The sequence below is a fragment of the Notolabrus celidotus genome, chromosome 9 (assembly GCF_009762535.1).
Source record: "Notolabrus celidotus isolate fNotCel1 chromosome 9, fNotCel1.pri, whole genome shotgun sequence".
Lineage (NCBI taxonomy): Eukaryota > Metazoa > Chordata > Actinopteri > Labriformes > Labridae > Notolabrus > Notolabrus celidotus.
Window position 1 is genome coordinate 31,294,371 of NC_048280.1, and position 13,793 is coordinate 31,308,163.

The 13,793-nt window shown below is 41.5% G+C and overlaps 1 protein-coding gene across 1 annotated transcript in view; it reads right to left on the bottom strand.

Moving 5' to 3' along the window:
• Window positions 1-11,630, bottom strand: part of si:dkey-91m11.5 (PH_BCR_vertebrate and RhoGAP_Bcr domain-containing protein) — a 41,145-nt gene extending 29,515 nt beyond the window's left edge. Inside the window, exon 1 of the mRNA XM_034692885.1 lies at window positions 9,445-11,630. Within this exon, the coding sequence (XP_034548776.1) occupies window positions 9,445-10,756 (1,312 nt within the window). The 5' untranslated portion in view covers window positions 10,757-11,630. The remainder of the gene's footprint in view (window positions 1-9,444) is intronic.
• Between the last annotated feature and the right edge of the window lie 2,163 nt (window positions 11,631-13,793).

The window sequence follows — 13,793 nt, forward strand, 5'->3', positions numbered from 1 at the left end:
ACGGGGAGAACGGGGTGAAGGATGATGGCTTTTCAAACACTGGACATGGTGGCCTGCAACCCATGTCAATTTTTATTTTTGACGTCTTATGTTCAGTGTAAGAATCTCATAAAATGTACAGTATCTTTAACCTACTTCCCAATGACTGTGTTGACATTCACATCTTTAAATTAAGCCTAGTTGAACCCCAGTTCCCACTCTCAGTCACATCTCAAATACTGTCCCATTCAGTTTCCAAATACTGTGTGACTTTGTTAATGTGGCATATCAGAAAATGTTGCACTTGCATAAAGTTGGCTTGGGCCTTTCTTACAACTCATAGCATGTGATGTGAGTCGCCTTTCGACTACTCAATACTCACGTTTTTCAAACTCCATTCCCTCCCTTTGTAACATAGGCTTCATATTAACAACACTAGGAATGTGTAGTCCTGCTAGCAGCCTTGTAAGATGATTATATCGGCATGCTTACATGGGCAAATTTACAAAGTTAACATGCTTATGTAAAAGAGGAATGTTAACTATGTTCCCTGTGATAGCTTAGCACAGGCATCATATTCGCTCATATGCAGACTCATATTTGCTACTTGAAAAAAAAAACAGCTGATATTATTCTATGAGGTAGATGCTTATAATCAAAACTTTTAAACCCTGATTTTCATACTTAATTAGTGGTGAAAGATGAAGTCAATCAACAGTTTATCCTCAGTAGGAGATTCATTTTGTGACCAAAGTTCTCAGAAATGTATCAGATAGTTGTTCAGAAATTTCCTTCAGGACCACAGTACACCCTAAAACCTCAGAGAATCAGCAACTTTGACACGATGCATCCTCTGGGGAAGAGGAATGTCTATTAAAATCATCATGGCAATCAATGTTGAGACATTTCTCAGAGCAGTGGATTATCAGATCGACCGACAGACTGACATCACCGACCCCGAGCCGAGCCAACAGCATGGCATCAAATTTGAAGTCCATCCCAAATCCAAGGAGATTACTCACATGATGTCACTTGAATCATTTTCTCAGACTTGACAAAGCCTTTCCAGAGCCACAGAACAAATTACACAACTGTTTTCACAAGGCTGTCCTCTCTGGGAGCAGTGAAATCAGTAAAATCAACTTTGACAAGTTAATATGTCAAAGTTGTTAAAGTGCCCCTTTACCTCATACAGTGAGTGAGACAGCTGTTATAGAACATGAAGACACCGGTGTGTGTGTTCTGGTGAAAAATGTTAGCCAACACATCATCATCTCATCTAAGGCCGTCTGAAGTGTCTGCAGGATCAAGAGGCCCCTTAAAACCATGGGGCCGTGAAGGCAGAGAGGCCCACCACCACCCGCCTCTGATCTGAAGCAGAGCAGTCTAAAATTAGTGCCAGTCATCGGGCAGCGTCGGTCAGAACTGGGCCGCCCAGCCCAGCACACCTACTAATCAGCGTGTGTTGAAATAGCTCAGGGTGGTCTGACTACTGCTTGTAATGTGCTGCAAAAACAAGAGAACCAAAGTGCTCTAGTTGTTCCAGTCTGTGAAAATAAAAAAGACAATAATTCACAAACAGATTAGCTTAAAAAAAAAATAAGATAACAGAATTTCTAAAACTACAACACAGCAATGGGGCTTGTTTTAGTTTTGCTTGTTTTAGAGAGCCTTTACTTTATACAGAAGCATGGTCAATCTTTAGTTTACAGCTTTATGTTTGTGTTTTATGAAGAGCAAAAACATAACTGCCTGCATTGCATATTATGGGCTGATAAATATATATAAATGTAACATATTATGCTATTTTTTTAGGCGTAATATTGTAGCTTTGAAGTAGCTTTCCATGATTTACTGCTCGAAAAATTCTATACTTATCTCAGGCCAGTGTGTTTGAAACCCCTCATTTTAGCTATTGTCTCTCTAAGACCAGCCCTCAGCATTCTGGAAGTCTCCTCCACTGCTGCAATGCAACCGTGTTGTGTTTCTCATTTTAAAATGACAAATTTGCCCTTTTAATGAAATTCATGATTTGGTGTGATGTCACGATTTGAGCTAATCTTGTGTCACTCTCGATGAATTCTTGTGTGACATTTTGAACCAGCCGTTCAGAGCAGCCTCCAGTCTCATCTGGGAATTACTCCAATACACCTTTACCTTGCAATATGAAACTTGTCCCACATTTAGTACTGACATCCAACATTTCAACTTATTTGTTTGTGGTACATGAAAGAAGCATAACACCACCTCTTCAAAAATCACAGTGACCTCCAGGTAAAATCAATTATTCATTTGCATGTCTGAATAAAATTAAACATTAGTGAACAGACCTCACCTGATGTGCTCTCATGAGCTTGGCTGAGTCATAATCTGCCCGGTAACCCAGGTTTTGGCAGCAGACTCTTGAACTCAAGCAGGTTGAGGCCAAAGATGTTTAAGACTGTGTATAATTACTTTAATCATCAGATAATCTGCACTATAAATAAATCAACAATTCAACTTCAAGAAAGAAACAAAGTCTTATGACTGATATATGACAGAGAGCTTTTTCAAGATTAAGAAAATAAACCATGATGAAGTCATCAGGGTCGTCTTGGCTGAGACGCTTCTGGCTATTAAGACAGACTACAAACAGATAACATTTGAATCACTGAGATTGAGTAGTCCTTTTATTGTCTGGCTGCATAGTGTATAATCTGTGGATCTGTCAGTAAGGTAGTTTTGGCTTGAGTTTTAAGACGACAAGTTGAGAAAAGAAAGCAGGCGTGAAAAGGGTTTGGAGTAGAGATAGATAAATAATCATTTGATTATTCGATCTGATGAATGGAATTCTGAAATAATCTGCATAGGCCAATACTTTTGCTCACAATGCCAATGACACCATCTTATTTTCTATATGATAACACATGTTCCATCCTTAATGACAGCATATCAAATCTACAACAGTTAGTGGCACGTGTTTAATATAAGTTATGTTATGATATATAGAAACATACAGTGTGATGTTGCTTCTGACATAAATATCAGTCACTTTCTGAAATCTATATTATAACCAGAGGTTGTTTTTTTTCAGTAAATCACTAAGATAACCATGCATACTTAGATTTTAATGTGCATGGAATAATGGAATGATACGTCTGTTTATTTTGCAACACAATTATTGTCCTTGACTTTTTCCTATTTTAAGAATTACAAATGGCTGGACGGAAATCAAGAAGTTATTGTCGTTATTATTATTATTATTATTATTACTTTTATCATTATTTGTTATTTTTGCTGTTAAAATAATTATTACAAATATTATCATTATATTTTAAATTATTATCATTAAAAAATCTAATAACAATACAGTATTGTCATCATCAACATTATTGTTATTATTATTATTATTATTATTATTATTATTATTATTATTATCATTATTGTTATTGTTATTGTTATTATTAAAGCGTTGTATTTTATCAAATGCAAAACAACAATGATGTTATATCCGCAGTTTATATTGGCCATCAGCTGACCTGCTCTATATTTATCATCATCGACCGTTGAAAATCAAATATCGGTCAATTAAAAAAAAAAGAGGGTGACTTTGCTGTGAGGGTCTAACTAGAGACACTACTTAGGTGCATTATGGGAAATGCAGGAGGATGCTCATATGAGTTAGAAAAATAATCTATATTTTAATCTATATTGCACAAGTTTCACATGTATATGAAAGTGCATTAATAAATCACTGGAATGCCCCTTTAATGGCTAAACACAGGTAACTGGAAGTGTTTGAATTAACCTGTTGTCAAAGCCCTCTCTCCTAACTGACCCAACACTCTGACCAGTGACAACAACACGCTCCACGAGTCAGGCTGTAGTGAGAGATGTGAACTCATACAACACTTAACGTTTCATTAGCCGTTTCCCCCCACACCCCACAAGCAGCTGAGACATTCCATAAACACTTGGCCTGCCAGCCAGCAGCACAGAGGGCCCTTTGAGAGGGACCAGGGAGGGGAGCTGAGACTGCAGGACCAGAGTGCTGAGGCCGAGCACGAGGGAGGATCACTGAGCCGGGGGAGGCCCAAAGACTCATAAGCATGCCAAAGGTTATTTTTTCTATTAAGGTTTTCAATGGGAAGGATAATTTTAGTAGAAGTATTGAGCGTGAGTAGAGGAGCTGATAAGAGAGCGTATCACGAGAGGTTGAGAGGTCTTGCATAGTTTCTAAACAAATGTTTTAATTCAGTTTTCGAGTACAAGCAAACAAAAAGGCTATTCATGACTTTTGGAGGGAGAGCAGCTGGCGATGCCTGGCCTGGTGTACTGATGGCCTGCCAGCTTTTGACCACTTTACCCAGTACACTGCACAGACGAACAGGTGTCTTACTTACACACACAGGCAGGAACACACACACCGACACACCGACACACAGACACGCCCTCACAGGGGCAAACCTCGCTGTCCTCAGGAGCTGCCAGCACTTCCTCCTGCAGGCCTACATTTACTCAGGGAAAGGGTGAGGTTAAATTCTTCTACTTCCTTGACCGCTAAACCTCAGATGTTGATATCCAGGTACAATGATAGGTCTGTCTAGGCTTCCTTGAGGGACCTAAAATATTCATGAGTCTGCAATTAACTATAGACGAGCATCGGTGCGACTCCTGCTGAGGCAGCAAGTAGGGCCGACCTCTTCACTGCGGTGGTAACATTCAGACAGACCCGTTCTATTAATGTGACATCCATCCCAGTCAGACCTGTCTACCTCGGAGTCTGTTTCATATCCTGGCTGATGCAGGGCCTGCTTAATGCAACCTCAAAGACACTCTTGACTCTTCTAGAGGGAGTATGATTTAACTAATGGTGAGGTTTATCATCTCCCTTTTGGCAAACCTCTTCCCCTTCACCATCTTACTGTAAAACATCAACCAGAGTCTACACACTCAGACCCTTCCTCACAAAGCTGTGGCCACGGGCATGTCAGACTCATGATGATAATTAATTATGGCAAAATAGACCCATAAGAGAGTTGGCCTCCTTAAAAGCCCACAGCTAATCAGCGGCTCTATTCAAGGCCAGGCTTGACAATTGGCCTACATAACCAGACACCAGGAGACAACACTTATTCTTCTATTCATAGACAACAGCCCCCTGAGATGAGATGTGTCAATTTTAGAGACGCCATTTCACCACATTTCACACAGACACGCTGGCTGATGTTGGCCGGAGGGTTTTGGTGTCAAATGGTCAGTGAACTTTCACCTTTCCAGACACTCAAACTGACATGAAGACAGCAAGAACACAACTATTCTCTGTCTGCTGCACATATAACAGAAAGATTAAGTGTAATATAGGTAAAGCAGCTGGCATGTGTCATGCTCTGCAGAGTTCATAAAGCTTTGTCAAACAGTTGCACAATGCTCAGCAAACTGGAGCACAAAGCGTCTTCACAACACTGAGATTAAGTCAGCTTTATTAGGCAGATTTAAAAGATTTCAGTAAATGCTGCAGTGCTCTATGATGCTTACCACAAAACAATTCCAACTGCTCCTAAAAAACCACAACAAAGAGCAGTTTATTGCAAAAAATCTCACCCCAAACCGGCTCCTTGCCTGGGGTCTAATCCAGCAACGTGCACAGTGATGTTATTACAACATCGGAAAATAAATCCAGACTTCAGCTAATCCACAAAGCAAGGTCCACATGGGGCTGCTGTGCCATTATGTCAACAACAAGTGTCCTCTGGAAACAAGCTGCACCTCAGGCTCTACAGCATGATAGATGTCAGCACGGGCTCTTAAAGGAGACCGGGTTCATCAGAAGGGGAACTCCACTGATTTGTCATGTGATGTTTTCTTAGCTGTGTAATCAAAACTCATTCTTGACATCAATGTTCGGCAAAATGACTTCACTCATGCTCAATTTATTAGCCTCTGATCTTTCAACCACAGCTCCTGGCCTTCATCTTCATTACAACCAATCCTAACAAATTATAACTGTTATAACCATAGACTGTATATAGAATGGACAGCGTCGCTCCGCCTTCTCCCATTGTATGGTTTAGAAGCCAAAATATCCCGTTCCAGAACGCTGCCATCTTGTATATTTTCTGCAGCCAGAGTCTGTGCAGTAGGGAATTTGTGTGTTTCCACGGTAACAAGCTCCGCCCTGCAGCCTGCCGCCCTGAGTTTCTCTCTACCGCAGCTGTCAATCAAAGTAAATGCGGGAGTAACACCCCATTTTTTAACCTATAATAACTAACGAAAAATAAACTTTTCAGAAAAAAGAGGCCTTGAACACAAAACAGTCAAATAATAACTACATATAACCTCAGCATGCGGATGTGAGAAACATTTGTACGACGTGTATTTATTTTTTAAAGTTTGACCACAGCCTCATTCAAATGAATAGGGGAAACTGAGTTTTTGACCTATACTGCAGCCAGCCACTAGGGGGAGCAGTTTTTGTGGCGGCCTCACTTTGAGTCGAGCAAGATGACGTCCACTTTATATACAGTCTTTGGTTATGACCGATAAGGAAGTGCTAAAAACTGCAGTTCCTCAAGTGTCCACTAGAGGCTGGCTGCAAAAGTCCTGGAAGCCACAAACACACATATCTTTACAGCATAAATAAACATGTTTACAGCCTGGTTCAAAAGACAATTTGGGTCTGAATAGCACTGTTAGCGAGGAGGCTAAAGGCCCGCCTCACCTCCACCTCTTGTTTCTACCAAGTGGCAACCTCCAGTCTCAAAATATGAAGCCCATGTGGAAGTGTTCTTCATTCATCGAGCATCCACTTGAGGCTGGCTGCAGACACACCGGAAACCACATACACACCCATTCAAAAAAGACAATATCTGCAGCATTAATAAACATGTTTACAGCCTGGTTAAATAAACAGCTTTGCTCTACGTCGCTAATTTCTCTATCGGCACACACTGTGCGGAGGGTGAATTTTTTTCTAACGCGACGGTTCAGAAGATTTTAAGATTACGAGTTTTGCCCAAATAAGGACTTGACTGACTTGATTAACAGGCGGGAACACTGTAGCTGTTGGCTAGGGCGCTCAAACCCCGCCTCTTTACGTCACACTATGTTTGGTTTAGTTCAGCATTTCCAATATGGCTCCCGCCGAAGATTTGCTTCAAAACAGCGCTCAGGAAAAGATGGGTGACGTCACGGATACTACGTCCTTTATCTATAAAGTCTAGGATCTCTTCTTAGGTTGATCGAAAGTTAGGTTGAGTCAGCATTTTCAATATGGCGACCGCTGACAATAGGCTTCAAAACTCTGCATCAGAAACCATTGGGTGACATCATTGACACTACAACCATTTTTATTAATGTCTCTGATTATGACTGAGCAAGATCTCAATTGAATCAATCAATCTTTATTGATATAGCACCAAATCACAACAAACGTTATCTCAAGATGCTTTTACGAACAGAGCAGGTTTAGACTGTACTCTATGTTCTATGATTAACAAAGACCCAACATCAAGACAGGATCAGATCCAGTCCCATCTTACAGACAGGACTCAGTCTGAACTCATCTTAATCCACCATGAGCAGAATACCTCGCAATATTTAGCAAGTTACAGTGGCAAGGACAAACTTCCTTTAACAGGCAGAAACCTCCAGCAGGACCAGACTCAATAAGTTAATACCTTTTGATCAATGTGGGCAGTTAGGATCCCGCATCCAAATCAAATAAAGGACATAAAGATGTTTTAAAAATCAGGATATCCAGGCCTCTGCTTTAGCAAGTTTGAACACTGTTTTCATCTAGTCTATCTCAAGTCCCTGTACGTTAGGAAAGAGCAATAATAAAGAACTGTGTTTAAGCAAAAAGCCCTTCTTGTCTTTCATGATATGTTTACTCTTTGTCAATAATGTGTCATTGTTCAAAGAGAACAAAACTTTGTGTACATCTGCTCTGTTTTTTTTCTGCTAAATAAAAGAAGGACCTGTGAGTGTGAGAAAAACATACCCACAGTGAAATACTTGAACAATGTTGTGAAACAAAGTGCAGGTCAGATGAAGCAGGACATCTCAGTCATTGGAGCATCACGCCAGCTCACACTTCATGATGGTTATATCATGGACGATCTGCTTGTTCGTCACATGCTTTGTGTCACAGAGCTTTAGACTGGATCACCTTATATAACAACACACTATTCTGCTCATCTGCTTAATCTGACCCTCACTGGATAACACTCTTTTTTGGGCAGCAGCAGACATTTCTCCAGCTCCAATCCTAAAACATGTTCTCTGTCCCAATCCCTCTTTGGCCCCCAACAATATGTGTCCTCGTGTGTCACTGTATTTGACAAACCTCCTTACAGAGGAACACACCCTCCCACCTCTCTGTCTGTCCTTGGCATCACCATGTTGCCCCGATCTCTCTCCTTATCCCACTTAACATTGTTATATTGTTAACATGTCAATACTTGTGCTCAATGAGTGATTCTGCTATTGTGTTCACACATAACAACAGGAAACACTGAAGGCAGGCTCTTTGATTAGAAGCTGCATGACACACTTTAAGCTCCTGATCCTCTTTTTTGAGTGAGTTGTCAGGCTTTTTTTTTTCCTACCGGCCTCCCATAACAAAGAGCCTCCCTAAATTTATCACGCTAGACAAACCCCTTTAAGTTAATTACTCTGCACCAAGGACAACAACACTGATGTGTGCTGACACGAAAACATTCAGGGTGGATAGGACTGAGAGACTGGGAGCCTGGGGGCAGCCACTGTCTCAGGCAGAGCATCTCTGCAAGAGTGCTGCAGCACTCAGCGGGCAAAGAGCAGAAGGGGGCAAAAGAGAGTGGGCAGGCTAGCTTACAAAGGATAAAGAAAACAAAACTCAAAGAAGCTCAGGAGCACTGAGATACTGTGAAGACTCTGTGTATCTGAAGGCCATGCTGTGAATCCAAACATATCCTGGAACATTTACTCTTTGCAGACCGGTAGAAACCTGCTTAGTCTTTATTGTGCATGAGCTACTCATCCCTCACCAGAGAGGCTTTGCATTCTTGATACCAGCATTATGTATAAAGGATGTAAGGAGATCAAAATATATTCTAGTTAATGGCATAGAAGATGGATTCTATCACACTGGCCTTTTTTGGAGACCACTTAACATTAAAATAACACTCAAATCCCCTTCAGTAAAACTGACAGAATTAAAAAAAATAACTAGACAAATGTTTTCACAAGAGGATAATAATCCTGGATCACAAAGATCAAGGATTGGGTTGGTTGTATGAAGTCAAATATTAAAGACTGCAGGTGCAGTTTTCAGCTATTGTGGATCAAAGCAAGGCTGAGCAAGCATAGACCTCAGTGATCAGAGGGGCCTTTATGTGCTTTTCAGTACTCAAGCGGCTCTAATCATTACAAAACCTTACTTTGAAACCTGAGAATGAAAGCGTGGGGAACATCTGTATTGTGCAATGTGTTCGTCAGACATACCCAGATCTGGAACACTGTTGTCATGAGAAGTCCTGCTGGATGTGGTTGACTCCCCATCACTGGGCCAGACCTGGCCTTTCTTCCTGACCCCAATGATGGCCGCCTCTGACCCCGTCACTTGCTGTTTCAGACGGTTCTGAGACAGGGATGTGGGCGGGCTGCTGCTGTCAAAGGACTGCTGGGAGTGCTGGGAGGGGGAGCGACTTTTGTGCCTGTACATCTGATAGGTGGTGGGGCTGGGAGACACATGGCTTGACTGTCCCGAGGAGAAGTCCTCCTCACTGGATGTTAGGTTCTCGTTGGAGCTGCAGTCTGGTGTGTAGTCACCTCCTACATCATCAAAGCTGCCTGGAGAGTAAGAGCGCCTCGGCCATGTGAGGTGGGCGTCCTCATCAACGCTGTGGTCCTTAATGTGGATGACTCTAGTGTCCCCATCAGCCATCATCCCCCCGACATACACACTGGTGTAAGGCTGGCACTCTGCTGGCTGACGCTCAGATTTCCCCCCTGCACGGTTCACATTGTCTCTCATGTAGTGCGGGTTGACCTCAGCATCATCACATGACCCATTATAGCTGCAGTTCCCCTCGATGGATCTTCCTCTCTGAACAGTTTTGCTGATGTCCCCCGTGGCGGCAGACAGGTTCCCTGGAAGGGAGTGTGGAGACCGCTCCATCTGCATGGCCTGACAGCCCAGAGTGCTGATCTTGTCTGACACCTCCCTGTTGTTGACTTTGACCAGCCCTCGCTCATGATGGTACTCCATGTTCACATAGAAAGGTTTCTCCAGGCCGCCCATCCCTCTGCAGTCCGCGGCCGTGTGAGTGTTAGCTCTCCTGATGCGCTCGAAGTTGGATCTCAGAGCTGCTACTGAGCCTGTGCCCAGCGGGAAATCAGGGATCTCTGGCTCCTGGCGGACAGGTGATATCCTACCTTTCTGTTTGGTGATGTCCACATCTCCCTCTGGATGTGGTTTACACCTGATAGACCTGCCAGTCCTTCTCTGCTGCTGCTCCTCCCCTGGTGCCTCATCTGTGGGGCCACCGGAGAGGTCTCCATCACCCATCTTGGGTATCCTTTTGAATCCCCATCGCTGCCCATCATAAGACTTCTTCTCTTTTGCGAGCAGTGTCTGCAGGTAGATCATCCGAAAGCGCTCCTTGTTTACTTCCTTCTCCAGGTGCCTGATAGAGGTCTTGCATTTGTCTAGCTCCTGTTCAATGTCCCCCATTGATTTCAGCTCCATGCTAGGGGGGTCAGACTCGGGAAACTGGGCTTTCCATGCTTCCACAAACCCCACCGGTTCAACCATTGTTATAATTCTGAGAAACTGTTAAATCAGCTTACACAAACATGGACTTCTAAAGCACTTAAATGTTTACAAGAGAAAGCTCCCATTGTGCTTCAATGCAGAAGTGTTTTCCAGAGAATGGAGCATCCACTTGTTAAATATAGTCTTTACTCACAAACACAAAAGTAAAATCATCCACAGGAAAGATCACTGCTCCACTCTGGGCACTCTTTAGTCACAGCCCAAAGAAAAATGGTAAAGATGATCCTGATCCTCCTTGTTGTGCTCGTCTATTCTCCTGAGATCCTCTCCCTCTGTGAGTGGTGTCAGACTGACTCGCAGCTCTCTGCTGTTTTGGCTCAGGCAGCAGAGAGAGGAGGGGCTACACGGACCTGATTTAAGCTTGCACTCCAAACTCAGAAAAAATATCAAAACGTCGTTTCCAACTCACTTCAATTTCCATGTAAAGCCGATTACGACAAGGGAAAAAATGATTCCAGAGAATTTCTTTTTTTAAAAAACAATAGAGGACAAGTGTTTACTTTGAGGACACACACTTTAAAAGGCAGAGAAACCTTTTACCCTTAATCATACAGTCTATGTTCTCACCGAGCTGTGAACGACACAGTTTAGTCCAGAAAGGTGTTGTCTTCAGGTTGTTGCGTCCCCATGTGAAGGAAGAACACGAGAGGTCCAACTTCGTTCTGCTGGTGCTTTAAATGTACCTTCAAAACACATGAGTAAACCTAACCTGTCCAACCACAGCTCTGTGTCAGGCATATATCTCTGTGAAACAACACATTGCCTTTTCGGTTCTGTTCAGTACACTCTGGATTATCCCACTGAAGTTCATTGTGTTGCAACCTGATGCTGTACTTTGTGAAAACATCGCCATCTGACGGTTCAGAAACTCAGAACGACTGACGGTGCGTTCAAGGACAACATGATTCTGGATACTTTGATTTACTAACTTCGCCCCGTTTCGTACAAAGGAGAAGCAGCATTTCAGTGTTGAAGTATCAACTTAACATTCTGCTATTACTGATATCACAGATTTTAGCATGACAAAAAATGAAGAGAATATTTTACTGTCTCTATTTAATCAAAACCATTAGGGCAAACTGTTTCAAACATTTTATTAGATTAATTTATTTTACGTATCTTGGAAGTCAAAGGTTCAGATCATGTTTTTTTGTTTTTGGGTCATCACAACTGCCTCGACAATCATCGGCTGCCTTCTCTCCTCCCTGGATGAACTTTACAGGTGCCCCAAAGAGAGGAAAAACATCCCCAGGGACCAAACACCCAGGAGGACATCACCTGTTTGAACTGCTGCCCTCGGGCAGAAGATAAAGGACATTGAAAACAAGGACAAACAGGCTGAAAAGAAAAATATATATTTTTTTTTTGTGATCAAAATTTTTATTTAAATTTTTCACAGCAGATGACATCGCCGTCAAACAAACTATTTACATATCACCAATGCCGTGTTATAAAGATAATATAAATCAAAAATAATGACAGAGAGCAAGTTGGTAAATTAAAGAGAAGTGACACAAGGCCACACCATCATCCATACATTTGGAATAAAAAGATAATAAATACAAATAACAAATAAAATAGAAGAGGGAGAGGATTGAAAGGACATATCCATCAAATAGACAGCTTATATGTGTAGGTTTCATATTCTTTATATTAATAGTAAAAAAAAAAAAAACATCAGTAGCTTTACTTTTAAAAGAGAAGTGTGAAAAATAGTTTTTATCCAAAAGCAATAAGTGCACTTAATGCTAAATACAAATACAAATACAAAATGGGACTGTGCAATCTTATTGATCACTTGAATGTCTGTTATACTGTGTGTGTCCCTTTGTTTTTATTTATTATTTATGTATGTCTACTGCTTTTATTTTTATTTTTATTTTACTACTGTTCTTTTAACGCATAATTTGAGAGGCACCCTACTGCAGGCAAGATGGCGCCGCCACAACATCCACACCGGAAGTCCATACCGGAAGTCCATACCGGAAGTGATTCTTTAACCCCCTCTCTACCCAATGCCGGATGCTTCGAACTGGAAGTTTCTTCTTCGTGTAGCGTATTGATTGCATTAGTCTGTCGCTGCTAAATCAATTAGCAGAAAGCTAATTGTGATAGAGAGAGTGAGTGAGAGAGATCCCGCTGTGTATGAAGAACAGAATAATGTAGAGTGTTAGTGTGTGTGGGGGGAGGGGATGAGAAGGAAAAGACTGTAAGTAAGAGGGAAAATACACTCAAGCTGTACACAGAGATCTATATTCACCACAAAAACAACAGAGGCTCCCCAGAAATGTGTACTGTACATCTATCATCAGTGGCTGACAGTGGTGCCTCAAGTTGAAATATTTTAGTCCTAATATTTTATGTTGATTTGGAGTTTGTAATAGCAAAAGTGCATTGTTCTTTTTCAAGTACAACATTATCAATACAAAAGGGTTAAGACATCATACATATAACATTAAAAGAACATAAAATAAAGTATAATTCTACATTTCAAGTAGGGTTTGGATGGAAAGAAACAGTAGCTATGTATACATTTGCAGTTTTTCTAGTCATTCTAATTGAAGGTTCCAACTTCAATGTTTTCATGGACGCCAAATAAAGTGATCTTGTTAAGACATTGGTGTACATGCATCAAGCATTCAATCTGAATAAAACTGTTTGACAAGCTCAGAGTGTTTACGCCCATCTAATGTCTCAAAATAGAAGGAGAAACCATTCCCTCCGTTTGTTCTTGTGGTTAATGAACACCCCTGTCACTGTGTCATTGTAACGTGTTACAAATTATGTTAAAAAAGAAACAGTCACCACACACCTCTACATTTTCCTCCTCCACTCGCCCCTGCACCATAGATAACATTCTGCTCTTCTCTCGTGACTGTGGATCTACTCTGGATCTGTATTTCATTCATTCATTAATCTATACATGTGATCACATAGGCAGACAGCATGCAAGGTAATTTGGAACAAACACTACAGCAAACTTAGATAATGTGACAAGCCCCCATGGAAAGAGACT